This window comes from Gekko japonicus, unplaced genomic scaffold (assembly GCF_001447785.1).
Source record: "Gekko japonicus isolate JY-2015 unplaced genomic scaffold, Gekko_japonicus_V1.1 scaffold456, whole genome shotgun sequence".
NCBI classification, from domain to species: Eukaryota; Metazoa; Chordata; class Lepidosauria; order Squamata; family Gekkonidae; genus Gekko; species Gekko japonicus.
This window is the reverse complement of record NW_015170902.1, coordinates 710,195-728,932: the sequence shown is the minus strand read 5'-3', so window position 1 is coordinate 728,932 and position 18,738 is coordinate 710,195. Positions and strand designations below refer to the sequence as shown.

The window sequence follows — 18,738 nt, the reverse complement described above, 5'->3', positions numbered from 1 at the left end:
GCATTTATCTTTGTTGAATTGCATCCTGTTCACAACTGCCCACTTCTCCAGAGTATTCCGGTCTTGTTGAATTTTAACTCTATCTTCTTGGGTGTTTGCTACTCCTCCCAATTTGGTATCATCAGCAAATTTAATGAGTAGCCCTTCTACCCCTTCATCCAGGTCATTGATAAAAATATTGAAAAGTACCGGGCCCCAAACCGAACCCTGCGGCACCCCGTTGGACACCTCCCTCCAATCTGATGAAATGCCACTGACCACCACTCTTTGGGTGCGGTTCCCTATCCACCGAACTGTCCTATAGTCCTGTCCACAGTCTTCCAGTTTGCCCATCAGAATGTCATGGGGAACCCTATCAAAAGCTTTACTGAAATCCAGGTAAATCACATCAACAGAGTTCCCACAATCCAGTAAGCTCATCACACGACCAGAGAAGGAACTCAGGTTGGTCTGACAAGATCTGTTGGGGACAAAACCATGCTGACTTCCCCGGATCACTAAGTGGTCCTTCAGATGCTTACAGATCAACCCTTTTAAAATGTGCTGTAATATCTTCCCAGCAACAGAAGTCAGACTGACCGGCCTGTAGTTTCTCACGTCATCCTTCTTCCCTTTCTTAAAGATTGGGATAACATTCGCTCTCCTCCAATCTTGTGACACATTCCCAGTCCTCCGGGAGGCCTTGAAGATGATGGACAGAGGCTCTGCAAGTTCATTAGAAAGTTCTTTGAGCACTCTTGGGTGCACACCATCTGGCCCAGGGGATTTGTATTTGTCCAGTGCAGCCAGGTACCTCTCCACAACCTCCCTGTCAATGTCAACTGGACATTCAGGTGTCCTGTTATATCCTATACCATCTCTAGATGGGCTCGAGTTCTGGGAGAAAACAAAGGTAAAAAGGTCATTAAGCTTGTCTGCTTTTTCTCTGTCTTCCACCAGAGTTTCTCCTTCTACTCCCAAAAGTGGTTGAATTGCCTCTTTTACCTTGCATATCTGTAGAAGTTTTTCTTATTGTAGCGAGCCCCCCTGGCCACCCCCCCCCCCCCGGCCAGACCCAACTGATATCGAGCTTTGGTTTCTCTGATGACTGATCTGCAGTACCTAGTAACTCTCATATACTCCTCTTTAGATGTCTGACCTTCCCTCCATTTCCTTTTTCTCCCTTAGCTTATTCTGAAGCTCTTGGTTCATCCACATTGGTTTCTTGGAGCCCTTACTATGTTTCTGTCTTGCTGGAATAGTGAGGCTTGAGCTCACAAAAGCTCATGTTTGAGAAGAGCCCACCCTTCACTCGCTCCTTTCCCTTCCAGCACACTCCCCCATGGAAGACTCCCATCAAGCCTCTGAGTTTGTTGAAGTCAGCCCTACGAAAATCTAACCTACGAGTCTGGCTACAAACTTCTTTGACCCCCCCCACAGCAACTGGAATTCAAGGAGGACATGGTCACTTCCCCCTAAGGTCCCCACCACCTTCACCCCATCTACCAATTCTTCCCTGTTGGTTAATATTAAGTCTAGCATGGCTGAAGAGAGCCAGAACAGATGCACTTGCTTAAACTGCCAAGCAAGTCTAGAAGTGCTCTGAAATCCAAACCCCTCCCCCTGCAATGTCACTGGAACAATGCCAGTGCTTTCTGCAGCCATGTACTAGGGCAGAATGGCAAGTAAGAACACACAGCCCAGGGCTGCTCTTCAGGTGATATTATTTGGTAGACAGAGCCTTTTTCTCAGATATGCAACCCATTCCAAGTGAGGAATGGTCAGTCTGAAAAGTACACTCAGACAGTCATACCTGGATATGCCAGCAGTCCCTAAAACAGCTTTGTGGCTCCCAAGCACCAGTGGGCAATTACAGCAGTTCCTGGGTTTGGCTTTGGAGGCTGGCTATCCTTCTGCCTTCCTTCCTGTATGTGATGTGAATTATACCCTTGGCCTTGATCATTTTCTTGTTTCAGAATTTTTGCAGAATGCGTGGGAAGTAGGAAAGGATTTTGCAGGTATGCAACAAGATGTGAATTCTCTAGAAGGCTACAAAATTGAACAGTCAGGACAGCCTAGTGACCAGTTACCACTTCCTAAGGTACAGCTACGGACCTGGGCATGCTCAGTATGGTTTTGTGAATTCTCTAATCAGACCACCCACCCTGCCATATCCAGGTGTCTTTTAAAATCCTTTCTTTGAAAGTGAGATTGAACAGCAGTCCCCAAAGCTGCATGCTGAACAACACAAGCCCCAAACGTTCCCTGAGCATCCTGCATGGTTCTTTAAATTGCAGCCACTATATGCTACTTTAAGGATGAATCAGATCTCAAGCTATATGCAGGGAGCACTTCCCTTACCTATGCTAAGTGTAAAAACATTTGTATAACTTGCCTTGAACCTCAGGGACACCACAAGGTACAAGGGTGCATATTAACTACCTAGCAAAAAAAATTCTCATTGCCAAATGGGTTACTAGGAGAATCTTTAAAGCACTGGTAGGGCTGGCATTGCACAGTGAAGTAGGAAGAAGAAGAAGAAGAGATTGGATTTATACCCCGCCCTTCACTTGGAGTCTCAGAGCGGCTTACAATCTCCTTTTCCTTCCCTTCCCCACAACAGACACCCTGTGAGATAGGTGGGGCTGAGAGAACTCTTTCGAGAACTGCTCATGAGAGAACAGCTCTGAAAGAACTTATGACTGACCCAAAGTCATGCCAGCAGCTGCATGTGGAGGAGTGGGGAATCAAACCCGGTGCTCCCAGATTAGATTCTGCACTCTTATCCACTGCACCAAACTGGCTCTTCATACCAAACCAAACAGGAGAACTGCAGACCCACACAGACAACATTCACACCAACCATGCTCTGCTTCTATCAGATCAGCTGTTACATTTTCTCTTACCCAGGTGGTCCAAATTTTTCCCTTGACTCTACAAACTCTTGTCCCATTTTCATTTTCTCCCACTCTTCCTTCCGGGTTTTGATTTTCCGTGGATTCACATTTCCTCGGTTTGGATTATCCTTCTTTTCTTTCTAGAGAAATATATATATTTAAAGCTTGTTAAAATGGGCTCAGAAAGAGATGTTTTGTTAAGATCCTCCTGTTTCATTGCATTGGCAGGAGTAAAGTCAGTCCCCACAACACTCTCAGAAAGTCCACAAGAAGCCTTCTGAAACCACATTCTTCCTTGCCTTAACATATCTGAGTAACAAATTAAAAGCGGCAAGTCTCTTCAGTGTTCCAGCATGTGAAGCTACGAGATTCTCTGAGTACAATTCAAAACTGTCCCCACTTTTCTAGAGAATTCTGTGATTGGCAGCCTCTCTTTACATAAAGTTTGCAAAATAGAGGGACATCTGCACTTTGTACAGTAGTGCTCCATTTTACTATGATTATCAGAGTAATCCACAGAATTGTTCTGTAAAGACACATGGTTATCAAATCCTGATTCTACCAACCCAATAGGTTTACATACAAAAGTGGACCACACTATAAATTTTCATGACTTATCTTCTAAAGAGCACTCTCTGTCCCTCTATACACAGCAGAGAATGGGGGGGAGAATCTTAGGGGTACACATGTCAAGCACTGCCCAGGACTGTAGGGTTCCATCCCTGCCATATGCCAACTTTCAGTGCATCCGCACATCTTAGTACACAACCTAAACTCCCTTTTGGCTACACACTGCAAGGCAAGAGCAGAAATGGCAGACAAGTTATCTTGCCGAGAAGGTGGTCCACCACTTTTGTACCTGAACAAGACTGGTAATTCACAGGGGTTTTATACCCCACTTCACTCCTCAGCAGGGACCCAAAGTGGCTTAAAATATTCTCCTCTCCTCCACTTTATCCTCATACCAATGTAATGAGGTAGATTAGGCTGAGAGTGTATGACTGGCCAAAGGTCACCAAGTAAGCTTCCATGGAAAAGAGGGGATGGGTCTCCCAAATCCTATTCCAAAACTCTAACCTAATGACTCTTAGAACACCATTGATCTAAATGACAATACTATGGCACTCAGATGGGATCTAGGTGCACTGAGCCTCTCATATATCATTATTATCATTATCATCATCATTATTATTATTATTGGCACAAGGTCACCTGTTACAAGTGGTCTTTTGGAGTGAAGGGCACTTTACATGGTCAGTATTCCCCATATTAAGAGTACAATCAGACCAACAGAAAATGGACATACCTGTAATAGAACAAATTTGCACAAGTGTCTATTTCCATCCATCCTATATGCAGAAGACTATCTCTGTTGGAGTATGCCACTGGGGAATAAAGGCCATGGGGAAAGAACTACCACAATCCCTCTTCTTTCAAATCTTACAAGACTGGAGGTTCAGATTCAGACTTACAAAGGAGCACCATGAGTGAGTGGTTGACACCTGCCCATAAACAGATGGGCTAAGGCTAGCCTCACAGTATTGCAAGAAGGTGTTTTCCTAGGGTCTGACTAGAAAATTGCTCTGAGCAGTACCATAAATGGAAGCAAGAAAGACAGTGTGCTCCATGCCAGGAAAACCACACCACCCTGCTGCTACAGCGGGCACTTGGCAGCAAAACTCTTAGGGAGTAGGTAGGGACTACATGGCAACAGGTAGCAAGGTAGCACTATGAATGCTGGAAAGGAATGAACCACTCAGGGCTTCATTTAGCCAGGTAAGAGACGCACTCCCAGGCCATTTTCCAGTGCTGTGTCCAACACTCCTCCAATTATTCAAGCATGTGATCCAGCTACAGAGAAGCAGAAACTAGTCCCAAATACCACCAATATTTCACAGGACATCCCGAAAGGATGTAGAAAAACAGCAGTGAGTCAAAAGCCCACCCAAACTCCCTCCAAATCCAGGTGAGGCCAATGCACATCTTGGGACAGTGGCACTCACTCCATAGATCACAGAGAGCCTCATTTCACAAATTCTATTGACCAAAAGAACCTCATGAGTCATGACTATTGTATACCCTGCACATCACCCAAATATGCAATTTCCACCACTTTCTCCCATCCTGCTGAGGACCTTATTCTTCAAGGTCCACTTTTCCCCACAAGTAGCGTTTCATGGATATCCTCAAAGTCTGGCATATGGCAAGTCAGACCTATCTTCTGATCCATCACATACGGAGTAGAAGCAATAAAGCAAGGAAAATACATGAGTTGGTTTTTTGTTTTTTTAAAGTTAGGTTTTAAACGCATGCACATTTGGGGACTCCAACCAAAATTCTGGCCCTAATCTGCTTCACCTTTTCCATAATGCAAGTTAACACCTCGGTTCTGTACAAGTTTGATCAAATTATTACATCCGGGTATGTCTGTACATAACCCAGATTTTTCTTCAAAGTAAATGGTTTGCAGCTCAATCCTACGGCTGCTTACTCAGAAACAAGCACAACTGTGCTAAATCAAACTTTCCCTGCTTAATCTGAAATCATGAGAACTCCAACTAGTTCTCTGACATGTTTTCCTGCCCTGACAATAGTAGTCTTATATCCCCCCCCCCTTCAAGTTTTTTAAAAATTCAGTAAGCAAAAGATGCCCTTCCTCTCACCCGATGCTTCCGCTTTTCTTTCATGATGTCCTTGGTGTCCTGCAGCATTTTCTCCTTCCAGAGATCAAAGAAATAAGATGGATCTGTGTAGAATTTAAGTGCTTCTTTGCCATCATCCCTAAGAAAAAGCACACACATGCACAGTGAAGACAGATTGTCCATAGCCTCAATAAAGCAAATTAGATACCAGGTGCAAACGCTACAGATCCTGAATGAAGATCTCTCCCACCCATCCCCAACTCTGGAAGGAGCTGAGAAAGGACTGGTATTTTCCATCTCAACCTAAACAACAAGGGTGGCTGATCTGCCTCCAAGATGCAGAAGCCAATATGACATGCTCCTCCTCTGAAGATGAAGTGAGCAGTGTAAACTGCACAATAAAGAAAAAGGAATAAGATTACACAGACGAATGCATGGGAAAAAACCCAAAATTATGTGCCGTATTTGTCACTGTGGAAGTTTATGTAGCGATTCTGACTGCTGAAAGCACTGCTGCACAAAATATATAAAACAAAGTAAACAAACTGATGTTTTCCAGTCACAACAATTTGCACAATTTCACACAGGGAAATTAGAAATAAATAATCCTGGTATGGTATGGGGACCTGTATGTCACACAGGGCTCCCCCCACCCCCAGGCTCTGATGGAGCGAGATATGTGCCTGACAGACAGGAAACAACAGCATACCTCTTTCATTTCCTGGGGGGGGGGAGTGCTGGGCCATGCCCTCACAATTCAGTGTGGCAATCGGTGGTGGGGCTTGGAGAGTCACATGCTGCTTACCTTATCTCCTGTCTGGAAATCACAGGGTACCCCGAAGGCTCTCTGTGCAATGACCGAGACCGGGGGTGGGTGGGTGTCTCTTGTTTGTAAAAGAGAGATGGGCACCTGCTCCCACACTGCTTTTGGCCAAGTTCCAGAGCTTGCTTACATTAAAATCAACCGACACAGCCTGGAGAAGCAGGTGCTCCTCTGTTCACTAAACAAGATGTCCTTGCAGAGACCTCAGCATGGACCTCATTTCTTTTGGGAGGATGTGGTCACCTAAGCAGCTTAAATCAGGGGGATTAAGCCCTAAGGCCCAAGGCGGTGGCCAATCCGCCCTAGAAAATGGAAACCAAGGTCTATCCAAGACAGCATTCAATTTCCGGTATTGGCCTCGTACCTCTGGAAGCTCACGTGGAGATCACTGATGCTTGCTTGTCCTCAGCATCTGATACTCAAGAGTGCACTACTCCTAAATACGAAAGTCCCCTTAGCCAAAGATAGCCAGAGTTTGGTCTGTTATCCAAGCATCCTACAGCCATTTTATATCCTTTGTGAAAAAGTTCTTTTGTCTTACCCAGAATAAATTGTCAAATTTACTGAGTTACACCAAGTGTTCCCCAGTCTGCTTTCTCCTTAAGAGTCCAGAACTTTATACAGGTCTGCATTGTGTTGTCTCCCCTGCCTTTCCCCATCACGTTGTCCTCAAGTAAAAAGCCCCAAACACATAGCCTTTCTACGTAGGGAGGATGTGCCAATCCCTTGATCACTCAGGAGGCTCTCTTATGGACTAGATGTGTTACTCCATTGCCTTTGGAGAGGAAGACAGTTTCAATGCAAGTTCACGACCTTATCAATCATCTGGGCAGCCTTCCCTGCTCAGTTCTGAATACACATTACCTGTAAGAGGAGAGAATGCTAAGAGGTGGTGGTGTGTTGCAAACGCTGTATGTTTCAAGGACAGGCACTGGGAGAGAGTCTCTGTCAAAGAGCTTTTGGTCCTGAGTTGTGGAGCTTTTGAAGGCTTTCCTTGTGTTAATACCTTGCAGGGACACTATGAAGGAAGAAGAAAGAAAACTGACGCTTGATCTCAAACACAAACTAGGCTACTGTTTGTTCAGTGACTGTCTTCAATGCACTCTGATAATGGTATAAATTCTTTAGTTGCCTCTTGAAGGAAGCCTTTTAAGAAACTCTTTTCACAATATCATCTGAAGCTGCATTTGAAACCTTGTTAGGTTTAACTGCTCAACTGCGTATTAATGAACCAGACCGCCTTGGAATAATTTCTTGTTTAAGCAGCAGAATGCTTTCTTTTTTTAAAGAATGCGGATGTGGAAAGCATGCTCCTCCGCCACCTTGGTCAGAGGATATCCACCTGAATTCAGAAAGTTTCAGGCAGAACTGGCACACACTTTGTTCAACTAACTGATCAAACGGCATTAAATAATAACCAAGGGACCGAGAATTATGGTTGGTATGAAGTCTGTTTTCAGACATCACAAATGAAAATTCGTTCAAAATGAGCTCCACTCACCAAAAAAAGGGGGAAGAAACCCAACCCCAAAACTGAATTAGGTAACACGAAGATTGAGCAGAAACAGTATAAAAACAAATTAAATGAAATCAATCAATTGCACATTGCATTTAAAATACAAATTTAAAAACACAGACCTTGAATTTAGCCTCTAGATTGAAAGTCACTGGACTAAGTAGTCCTCAATGTACAATATATAATACACTAGGAATCAAGGCTCGTTGTGCAATGAAATGGAACAAGCTTTAGTAAGAGGGCGTGGGAGAGTATGGCGGCCTGCATCAGCCCCCCCCCCCCGAAGCAGGGTCCGAGCGCCATGGGCAGGCGACCACTGGATGCAGGGCTGTTCCTCTCTGAAGCCGGGGTCAAGTAGGCCCCCTGGCGGGTAGAGCAGCGGCCACCTGCGTCCCACAGGGTTGGCAAGCAGGAGGCAGTTGGTGCAGCAGCGAGAGCCTGTAGTAGAGGCGGGGTGGTGGTGGGCTGCAACACGGCAGCCAGGCAAGTGGCGGCCTCCCACCACAGCAGCACCAGCCGCCCCACCTCCTCCTCGGCCACTTCGGAGTAGAGGCGCAACCCTCCGGTGCCGGTGCTCGCGTCCCGGGCGCGGGGCCGGCAAGCAGGCAGCAGTTGGTGCAGCGGTGGCTCTGCAGCAGTGAGGGCTTGTGGTGGTGGTGGGGCTGTAATGGAGCGTCTGCAGAGTGGCCTGGGCGGAGGAGAATCCTCGGGCGCCACAGAGGCGGCGCCATTGTGTGGGGTGAGGCGCCACTGGCGCCATCTTCCGCCTCCTCACACAAGCCTCTGGCGGGTCCTGTAAGCCACCGGGCCCGGCCTCCCCACAGCCCGGCGACTGCCCTCAGAGGTCGGCCAGGGACATGGCTTGGGGGACGGGCAATGGCAGAGAGGAGGCCAAACGAAGGTAGAGGGGGGGGGGGGACGTGCTTTTGGCTCCTCGCTGGATCGGCTGGCCGCGGGAGGGAGGCGGGAGGAGCCAGCGCCCGGAGTTTTGCGAGGAAAAAGGGCGGGGGTGGAGGCCAGGCTGGCCCGTCCACCCATTGCATCGGCTCCGAGCACAGTGAGTGAAAGACGCCGCATGCCGCCAGCTGCCGGTAGTCAGGCTCAGACGACAGCAGTGGCGGCAGCAGGGTCAGGCTCGGCCCAAGGCCCGCCCCCCCCGCGCTGGAGTGGCCGGTGCATCTGTTGAGAGACAGCGAGAGAGAGAGAGAGTGTGCACAAGGGAGGGGGAGGGAGGCAAGAGGCAGGAAGCAAAAGTCACAAGGGAGCTGGGAAAAAAGCAAGCTACGGTGTGGCTGCAGTAGCAGCCATGGGAAAGGAAGCAGGAGAAGGAGGACTAGAAGGAGGAAGCAGGAGAAGGGGGCTAGATTTGAGCCCTCTGTGGGCCGCATCCGGCCCGCAGGCCACATGCTTGGCTCCCCTGCTCTAGAGCTCAGTCAAGCCCATCAGCTTAACAGAGCAGCATTTAAGATCCTCACAAAAAATGTAATCATCCCAACTCCTGGACACTTGAAATCTAGTAACAGCTTGTGTACAGGTGTTTCGTTCATAATTCTCCCTGAACCCATGTTGCGGACCCCGGCCAGGGGCTGCATAGGTTCCCCGAAGTTCCCAAAGAACTGATACAAGATATTCGTGTTTACTTATGAGGAGAGCTTTAATAACCCATCACAGTTATCAAAGCAGATGCAGGGCTGAGCTCCAGTCAGCTGGCCTAGAGACGCATACACATGCACAGTGGAGCTTAGCTAAACCCTCGAGACCAAGAGGCTTCTTATACTATAAATGCTGGCTGTGATCCCAAAGAATGGTTAATTAAGCTATCCCAAACACTTGGATGAGCCAGGCCATCCTGCACCTGGCTTCCAATGGGGGGGGGGGGGAACAACCCAGGCCCTGAAGAGAAGGCTCTGCTAACAAGCATGAGAGTGAGAATGTTCCCCTGAGAGCAGCTCATGCTGTCCTCTCCCAAGAGACTCAGGACAACTAGCAAAGATGGAGTCATCCAAGCCAATACAGCCCAGTGTTCCCATTTCATTTTTTAAAAATGGCCAGTTTTCTCTCATGGCCAGTAGGACAAGCTAGATTGTGCATGTTTATCAGGAGGGGAGAAGTCAAAACATCTCTGGGAAGGGTATGAGGCATCTGCTCCTAAATGAGGATAAATACATGTGCACCCCTGACCCTCACAGAAAGAGAGCAAGGAGAATCTATTCCCACCATAACAAGCAAATTGTCATGGTACAATAAAAAGGTTACTTACACAAGGGCATTCATGGGAATATCTGACAACCATTCTGAGTGCAGATACAGGACAGACGGCCAACTGACAGGTGTCCAGCCTTTGTTTTAAGTTCACTCCAAGGCCCTGAGCATTCCTAAGCTGCTTCTATGGTTCTTTGGAGTATTTGGCCTAGGAGGACATCATTTGATCCCTTACCTTCCTCCTCCTTGGGATCCAGCTGAGTGACTTTGACTTGTAGGCGGTCTACTCTCTCGACTAGAGAGCTCACACGAAAGGCAAAGGTGTTAGCCTGAGTGAAAAGCTCACCAAATATGTCCTCAGCAAATTTACCTGTAAAGGGGGAAAGAAGAGAATAGGACATGACTAATTCCAAAACTGTTGGAGTCATCTATCCACTCAGCCTCTTGCACTTTAAACATGCCTGTGTATAAAATGCTTATAAGTATACACGTATTTTTATTTACTTTATTTATACCCCAGGTTTTCACACCACTGGGGATCCAAAGCAGCTGCATGTTTTACTGCTCCTCCATTTTATCCTCACGACTGACCCAAGGTCACCCAGCTGGCTTCCATGGCACAGTGGGTGTGTGACCTGGGTCTCCCAGATACTACTTATTTATTTACAACATTTTTATACAGCCTTTCCACTCCATCGGGGCTCTCAACACATTAAAACATTTGAACAATTAAAAACAGGTAAAATTATAAAATAAACACACTTAAATTAACAAAACCAGAACCAGGGAGGAAGGGCCAGTAACCATTATTTGGTATATGCCAAATGAAACAAAGTCTTCATCTACTGGCAAAAACACTGACAGAGAGAGACTGATTAATCTCCCTGGTGAGGGAGTTCCAACATTTTGGTGCCACGACCAAGAAGGTCGTTTCTCGGATCACCACTGGAGGGGGGGATATTCCCCCCCCCCCGGATTCAAGTATATTGGACCCAAATAATATTGGTATTTCCTGATATTCCTGAATCTCAACATCAATATGATATTCAGATTCAGTTAATATTCAGGAATTCTGAATATATTCGGGTCCATTATACCCTATGGGGACCATAAAGTCAATGGCAAATCTATCTTGTGGTATATTCTGTGTTGGGGGGGGGGGTGAGGTAGAGGCACCAAATTTGCAGCATAGCTGCTGGAGCCTCTCCTCAAAAGAACCCCCAAGTTTCAAGGAGATTGGACCAGGGGATCCAGGTCTATGGGCACCCAAAGAATGTGCGGTGTCCCCTCCTCCATTGTTTCCAAAGAGGGGGAAATAGCAAGGCAATACAAGCCCAGCAGAACGTCCCAGAGAATCTCTGCAGTAGAAAGTGAAGTGTGTTTGGGGGGGTATTTTTGCAAGACCCAGGAGAACCAGTGCCAAAACTCCACAGGACAAAGGTCAAATCTGAGAATCTCTGAAGTAGAAACTGCCGAGGGGGGGGGTGCATTTCTGCAGGGACAGCAGAACCACTGCAATATACTAGTACCCAGCAGCAGAACCCAGTGCCAACCTACTAGTGCTCAGCAGCAGAACCCAGTACCATTGTGGCAAATTCCAGTTCAATAGGACTGATGTCGAGCACCAGAATCACAATCCGAACAATGGGGGTTGCATGGACAGCAGAACCAGTGCCCAACAGCACAACCCACTGCCAACCTACTACAGCCCAGGAGCAGAAGCCAGTGCCATTGTGGCAAATGTCATCTTAACAGGATTGATGTTAATCACAGAATCACAATCCGAGTGAAGGGGAAGGGGGTTGCAAGGACAGCAGAACCAGTGCAATAGTGCCCAGCAGCACAACCCAGTGCCGATGTGGCAGCAGTGGAAACAAACCCAACAGAACTAACCAATGTTCACACCAGAGAATCCCAGCAAGGTTTAAAAAAAAAATTGGCAGAAGGAAGGGCAGTAGAAGCCCCACGGAACACTCAAAAGTGCAGGATGGACAAGCACTTTTGCTAGCCCACCTGAACCAAGGTCAGCCCAATACACAGAAGCCCAGTTATGTTTTGTTTTCTTCCAAAGCCAAGGGCAAACCAGAGAAGCTTTATACACCATTTCCCCCAGGGAAGGCCTCAGGAAGTGAGAGGGAGGGGGCTGTCTGCCTACCCTGATCCTCTCCTCTCAGCAGCAGCACACGCCAACTATCACTGCCTCAGTGGAGGAGCCTTAGCCTAGGTGCTGCAGTTGCCCTTCATTACAGGCTCTCCCTTTCCCACACCTCCAAAGAAGAATGTTCAAATTAGTTCCATTATTTATGGTGCTCCTGTGGGTTCTGCTAGTTTCTGTTTGGTACTATCCTACTCTACCCCTTTCATCTCCATCATGATGAAAAACAGTTTTTATGCTGCTGTTTAAATTTCAGCATGCAATTTTGGTTTGGGGTGGCTGGTGGTGCACCACCTTCGACATCGCTCTATGCTGCAATGCTACCAGGGTTCTCTAGAGGTATTTTGGTGCAGGTGGATTTGGAATGGCAGTGCGGAGATTGGTGGGGCATTTCTGTGCCAATCCAACTGGCTAATGACCCTGCTACTTCCTTCTAGGCAAAGGTAAAGGTTCCCTTGCTCGAAAGCCAGTCGAATCCGACTCTAGGGTTGCGGTGCTCATCTCTGTTTCAAAGCCGAAGAGCCAACGCTGTCCAAAGACATTTCCGTGGTCATGTGGCCGGCATGACTTAACACCAAGGCGCACGGAACGCTGTTACCTTCCCACCGAAGTGGTACCTATTTATCTACTTGCAATTTCTTGCTTTCAAACTGCTAGGTTGGCAGGAGCTGGAACTAGAGATGGGAGCTCACTCCATCATGCGGCACCCGGGTCTCGAACTGCTGAACTACTGACCTTCCACAGCCTGCAGTTCAGCATCTTAACCACTTGAGCCACCACAGCTCCTTTCTTACTTCTTTCTAGTCTTGCTTTAATTTTGGGGAAAGCATTTTGCCCCAACTTCCCAGTACAGACTGAAAGAAGATGCAGGCAACAAGAATGTGATCACTTCAGTCACCCTCAAAGTCCAGGACCGGGTAGCCAAATAGTGGCAAGCTGACCCCCAGGAAGACCAACTGCTTAACTGTCCAGGGAGTAAAGCAAAACACAAAAGGAAACTGTGCAAAAATTGCTGCAGTTTATATCACAAAAGTCTATATTTCCATGTAATGCCGAAAGTCCATTTTTTTTCCAGACATACAATCAAAGAAGTCTTCACAAGGTAGTGATGACGAAACTCTCCGGATTAACAATTTCCGTTTCGTAGAGCCTTCATCAAAGATCAACAACACAAAGATGTCATTCCTTATTTTTCAAAGAGCAATCCTTCCATTCTCAAAATATACAGTTTCTAATCCATGCCATGGAATAAATTCTAATACATGTTTTCACAAAGCAGGCAAGCTAATCATAACAACCTTGTATTAGAATTTATTCCATGGCATGGATTAGAAACTGTCAAGAACATCTTATAGGGCGCTTATGAGATCCTATGAGGTGGCAGTCAGGGCCGCTAAGAGAGACTTCTATGCGACCAAGATTGCGTCTGCAAGCACACACCCAGCCCAATTGTTTAGTATAATTCGGTCTTTGACAGCTCTGCCACAGGGCAGGCAAAACGTTAGGGAATTGGATATTGGCTGTGAGGCATTTGTGAGCTATTTCGCAGATAAAGTCCTGGCGCTCCGCCAAGATCTCCCCGCCCCAAATGAAACAGTGAGGGAACTCAAGGCCCCTTGCACACCTTCGATTCCGGGTTTAGAACATTTCAGCCTACGCAGCCTGGACAAAGTTGACAGACTGCTCATATCCAACCAAGGTCCAACCACGTGCGACCTTGATCCGTGCCCCTCCTGGCTCATTAAGGCGGGCCACGAGGGGGTTCGAGGTGCCCTACGGGAGATTATTAACAAGTCCCTCTTGGAGGGGCTGTTCCCTGGGGCACTTAAGGAAGTGATGGTCAGCCCTCTCTTGAAAAAACCATCTCTGGACCCAACCGAATTGGCCAACTGTCGGCCAGTGTCCAATTTGCCCTATTTAGACAAACGTATTGAGAGGGCGGTGGCGATACAGCTACAACGTTTTCTGGAGGATGCTTCAGTCTTAGACCCCTTCCAGTCCAGCTTTTGCACGGGTCATGGGACGGAGACGGCATTGGTCGCCCTGACTGACGACCTCGGAAGGCATCTGGATCGAGGTGGTGTGGCAGCACTGTTGTTGCTCGATCTGTCAGCCGCATTTGATACGGTCGACCACCAGTTGCTGACCCACCGCCTCGCTGATGCGGGGATTCAGGGGCTCGCCCTTCAATGGTTTGCCTCTTTTCTCCAAGGTCAGGGACAAAGGGTGGTGATAGGGGAGCAGCGGTCCCAGAGGCACCCTCTTGATTGTGGCGTGCCTCAGGGGGCAGTGCTGTCCCCAATGCTAACATCTACATGCGCCCCCTTGCCCAGATTGCCCAGAGGTATGGGCTTGGGTGTCATCAATATGCGGATGACACCCAGCTCTATCTGATGCTGGGCGGCCGGTTGAACTCCAACCCAGATGACCTTCAACGGCCGTTGCAAACCGTGGCTGGTTGGCTCAGACTGAGTCGGCTGAAACTAAACCCGGCGAAGACGGAGGTCCTGGGCCTAGGTTGGGGCGGTTCAGGGTTGGGACTCCCTCTCCTGACCTTTGATGTGGCACCTTTAGTGCCAGCATTGGAGGTTAGGAGTTTGGGAGTGCTCCTGGACTCCTCTTTAACGATGGAGGCCCAGGTAGCAGCCACTGCCAAGTCGGCCTTTTATCATCTTTGGCTGGCACGGGAATTGGTTCCCTTCCTTGACTGTGATGACCTAGCTACAGTGATCCATGCGACGGTGACCTTGAGGCTGGACTACTGTCATGCTCTCTACTTGGGGCTGCCTTTGTCGCAAATCCGGAAGCTGCAGCTAGTGCAGAATGCAGCAGCCAGGCTGTTGATGGGTCTCCCTAGGTGGGACCACATCCGTCCTGTGCTGAAGGCACTGCACTGGCTGCCAATAGCATACTGGATCCGCTTCAAAGTGCTAGTTCTTACCTTTAAAGACCTTTATGGTCAGGGTCCGGCATACCTAAGGGACCGCCTTTCCCCATACGTTCCCCCAAGGGCAGTACGGTCGGGGGGTTAACATCTTTTGACTACCCCAGGCCTCAGGTGCGTCAAATTCGCCGAGAATTTGGGGCGGAGGGGCATTCGGCCATCGAAGAGGTCGCCCCTCAAAAGCCCCCTGGCTGGGAGCCTTTTACCAAGGCTTTGGGGGGGTCGCAACCCATCAGACCCTCTCCCACACGCTGAAGTGCAGTTTACATCCCCGGGACGTCCAGGAGATGTGTCTGCCTGCGTGTCGCCATGAACCGGAAGTACTTTAATATTACTACTGATAGCAGATCTAGACATTTTTTCTCTTACATTAGGTGGTGAAATATTTATGAACACAGAATCTGTTTTCCTAAGACGTTCTGTTCTGTGTAGGCAGGCCTTGAGTACTCTCCTTATATCTAAGGTATGCCACATCTTTTCCTTAGGATGATCAGGGTTGGGACAAAAGGAGGGGAGACAGATTTCCTGAGATCTATGGAATGTTGAAGAGACCTTTGATTTAAAAGTTGGATCAGTTCTTAAGACCACCTTATCTTTGTGAACAACACACAATTCAGGTTTGATCGACAGGGCACCTAGTTCAGACATTCCTCTAGCTGAGGTGATTGCTGTAATAAAAAGGGCTGTCGTCCTCAACCATTTCAAGGACATTTCTTTAACAGGTTCAAAAGGAGACTTGGTGAGTGTGGAGATCACTGTGTTTAGCTTCCACATGGGGAATCTATAAATCAGTGGAGGGTTATGAGCTGCGCCTCTGAGAAAACGGCTTATGTTTGGGTGTTTGGACAGACTAAGACTTTGGAACAGAGGTAATATTATTGATAAACTTGCCATCGAAGAGCGGGTGCCTTTAAACCACTGGCAATCCTGTCTTATAGGAAGGCTAAGACAGACTTGAGTCAAGGATTTAATGGATAGGCTTTTATTCTTCTACCCCGCTGCACGAATGCTTTCCATGTGGTGTTGTATATCTTTATTACTCAGTGACTTCTAGACACCATGATGCTATCTGTGACTTCTGGAGAATAACCTAGTCAGAGAAACTTGTACCTTTCAAATGCCAGGCGGTAAGATGCAGCCACCATGGGTGAGGAAGCCATATTGGTCCCTGTTGAAGCATGTCTGAAGATAGAGGGAGTTTCTCAGAGGAGGTGCTGTGGGCATTTCCTGAAGTGCTGAAAACCATGGACATCAAGACCAAAATAGAGTCACTTCTGCTCCACCTTAATAACTTGGGTATTACTGGAACGGGAGGAAAGGCAAACATCAAAGCTTTGGGCCAAGGAGATATTACGTCATCTGTTGCTTCAGCTTTGTGATGGAAAAATCTGGTGAAGAATCGGTTCAATTGGTGATTCATTGGCGAAGCTAACAGGTCCACCAGAAATTTGCTGAATTCCATTATGATCAGTTGGAAAAGACTCTTTTTGAGGGACCATTCTCCCTCATGGATGGTTTGTCTGCTTAACCAGTCCACCTTGACACTGGTGGATCCTTTTATGTGCTCTGCTTTTATAGATGCTAGATGTCTTTCTGCCCAGTGCAGTATTCCAAAGGCTTCCTTGTGGAGTTTAGATGATCGGGAGCCTCCTTGTTTGTTTAGGTTAGTCTTTGCCATTATCTTGTTGGTTCAGATCAGAACATGGTGTCTGGTTACCTGGGATTCAAAGTGGATGAGGGCTCGGCATATGATGCGAAGTTCCAAGTTGATTGGTAGTTGAAATTTTGTTGTGGTCCATTGGCCCTAAACCAGCTTTTTGTTCAAGGCGGCTTCCCATCCTGATAGGCTGACATCTGTGAACATCTGCTGCCTTTCTTCCCCTGTAGAAAGTTGGACATTTTCATCCACCAGAGCTGATTGTTCTTTACTTTGAGGGGGGTGCGGATGGGAAAACCTTCTTTTTTGGATATTTGAAGTTAAAAGGGTCTTAACAGCTGTTGCAGTTGCCTGGAATGGAGTCTTCCCCACTAGACCGCATCTATCGTAGGTATTAAAAGTCCCATGAGCCTGGTGTCATTAACAAGCTGGACTTGCTCCTGATGATCAAGGAGGACATTTGTTTTAATTTCTCTGCTTTCTTGTTTGGGAAGAAGCAGCAGTTGGTTGTAGTATTTTTACTTCTAAGTGTTATAGGTGCTGAGTCAGTGCTAGAAAGCTCTTTTGGAGGTTCACTAGAAAACTGTACTCCTGTAGGCTTTGGAGGGCTTTTTCCATGTCCTGTATTTTGGAATTAGGAGACTGGATCTACGGTTGAAATTCCTTCTTCGGAATGACTGGCCTGGATTTTCCCATGATGGTCTTCTGGTGTCTTGTTGAAATCTGAGTAGTGTGTGTTGAGACTAAAAGGAAGAACTTCCAAAGGATCTTTTATCACTGCGCCTTAAGAGTCTTGGGGAGTGCCTTTTTCCTATCTCTGGTTCCCACCAGGATCTTGTTAAGTGAATTGCCAAAGAGTCTATGCCCTTGGAAGGGGTAAGCCATAACAATAGCTTTAGATTGATAGTTGGCTTGCCAGGCTTGAAACCACAGTGTTCTCCTGGATGTGGCTGCTGATGACATTACTCTGGAAGAGAAGATCATGGCATCCAGAGTAGTTTCTGCTGTGAATGATGAGGCCTTCAGAATTCTATTGGCTCCTGTTACCTGGAAGAAACTGAATGATTTTTCTAGTCCAAACTATAGTTGCCTTGGAAACCAAGGCGGCTGTTGCTGATGCTCTACCTACCATGAATGTGGCTTTGTGGGCTCTCCTTAACGCAAATTCAGCTCTCTTATCAAGGATGTCCCTGATGCTGCCTTGTCCATCTTCAGACAGCAGCCCAAAGTGGGGGACCTGTAAGAACTTATCCATGAAAAATGGTAACGTGTCTAACTTTTGGATGAATCCTGGATAAGAACATAAGAACATAAGAGATGCCAATGTTGGATCAGGCCAAAGGCCCATCCAGTCCAACACTCTGTATCACACAGTGGCCAGAAATACCAGTGCCATCAGGAGGGGCCAGGACATTAGAAGCCATCCCACTGTTGACCCCCCCCCCCAAGCACCAAGATGACAGAGCATCACTTGCCCCAGAGTCCCTATCTATACCTTGTGGTTAATAGCCACTGATGGACCTCTGCTCCATATGCTTATCTAATTCCCTTTTGAAGCCATCCATGCTTGTAGCCGCCACCACTTCCTGTGGCAGTGAATTCCAAGTGTTAATCACTCTTTGGGTGAAGAAGTACTTCCTTTTATCTGTTCTAACCCGACCGCTCAGCAATTTCATGGAGTGCCCACGAGTTCTTGTATTGTGAGAAAGGGAGAAAAGTAACCCTTTCTCTACCTGCTCTTTCCCATGCATAATCTTATAAACCTCAATCATGTCACCCCTCAGTCGTCGTTTCTCCAAGCTAAAGAGCCCTAAGCGCCTTAACCTTTCCTCATAGGGAAAGTGTTCCAACCCTTTTATCATTCGAGTTGCCCTTTTCTGCACTTTTTCCAAAGCTATAATATCCTTTTTAAGGTGTGGTGAC

At 47.3% G+C, this 18,738-nt stretch overlaps 1 protein-coding gene across 2 annotated transcripts in view; it reads right to left on the bottom strand.

Moving 5' to 3' along the window:
- WASF2 (WAS protein family member 2) overlaps positions 1-18,738 on the bottom strand; it is a 64,369-nt gene that overhangs the window by 9,571 nt on the left and 36,060 nt on the right. For both annotated transcript variants that reach the window (XM_015418607.1, XM_015418608.1), the window contains exons 3-6: positions 10,295-10,429; positions 7,206-7,359; positions 5,540-5,657; positions 2,886-3,016 (exon numbers count right to left, since the gene is read on the bottom strand). In XM_015418607.1, the coding sequence (XP_015274093.1) occupies positions 2,886-3,016; positions 5,540-5,657; positions 7,206-7,359; positions 10,295-10,429 (538 nt within the window). The remainder of the gene's footprint in view (positions 1-2,885; positions 3,017-5,539; positions 5,658-7,205; positions 7,360-10,294; positions 10,430-18,738) is intronic.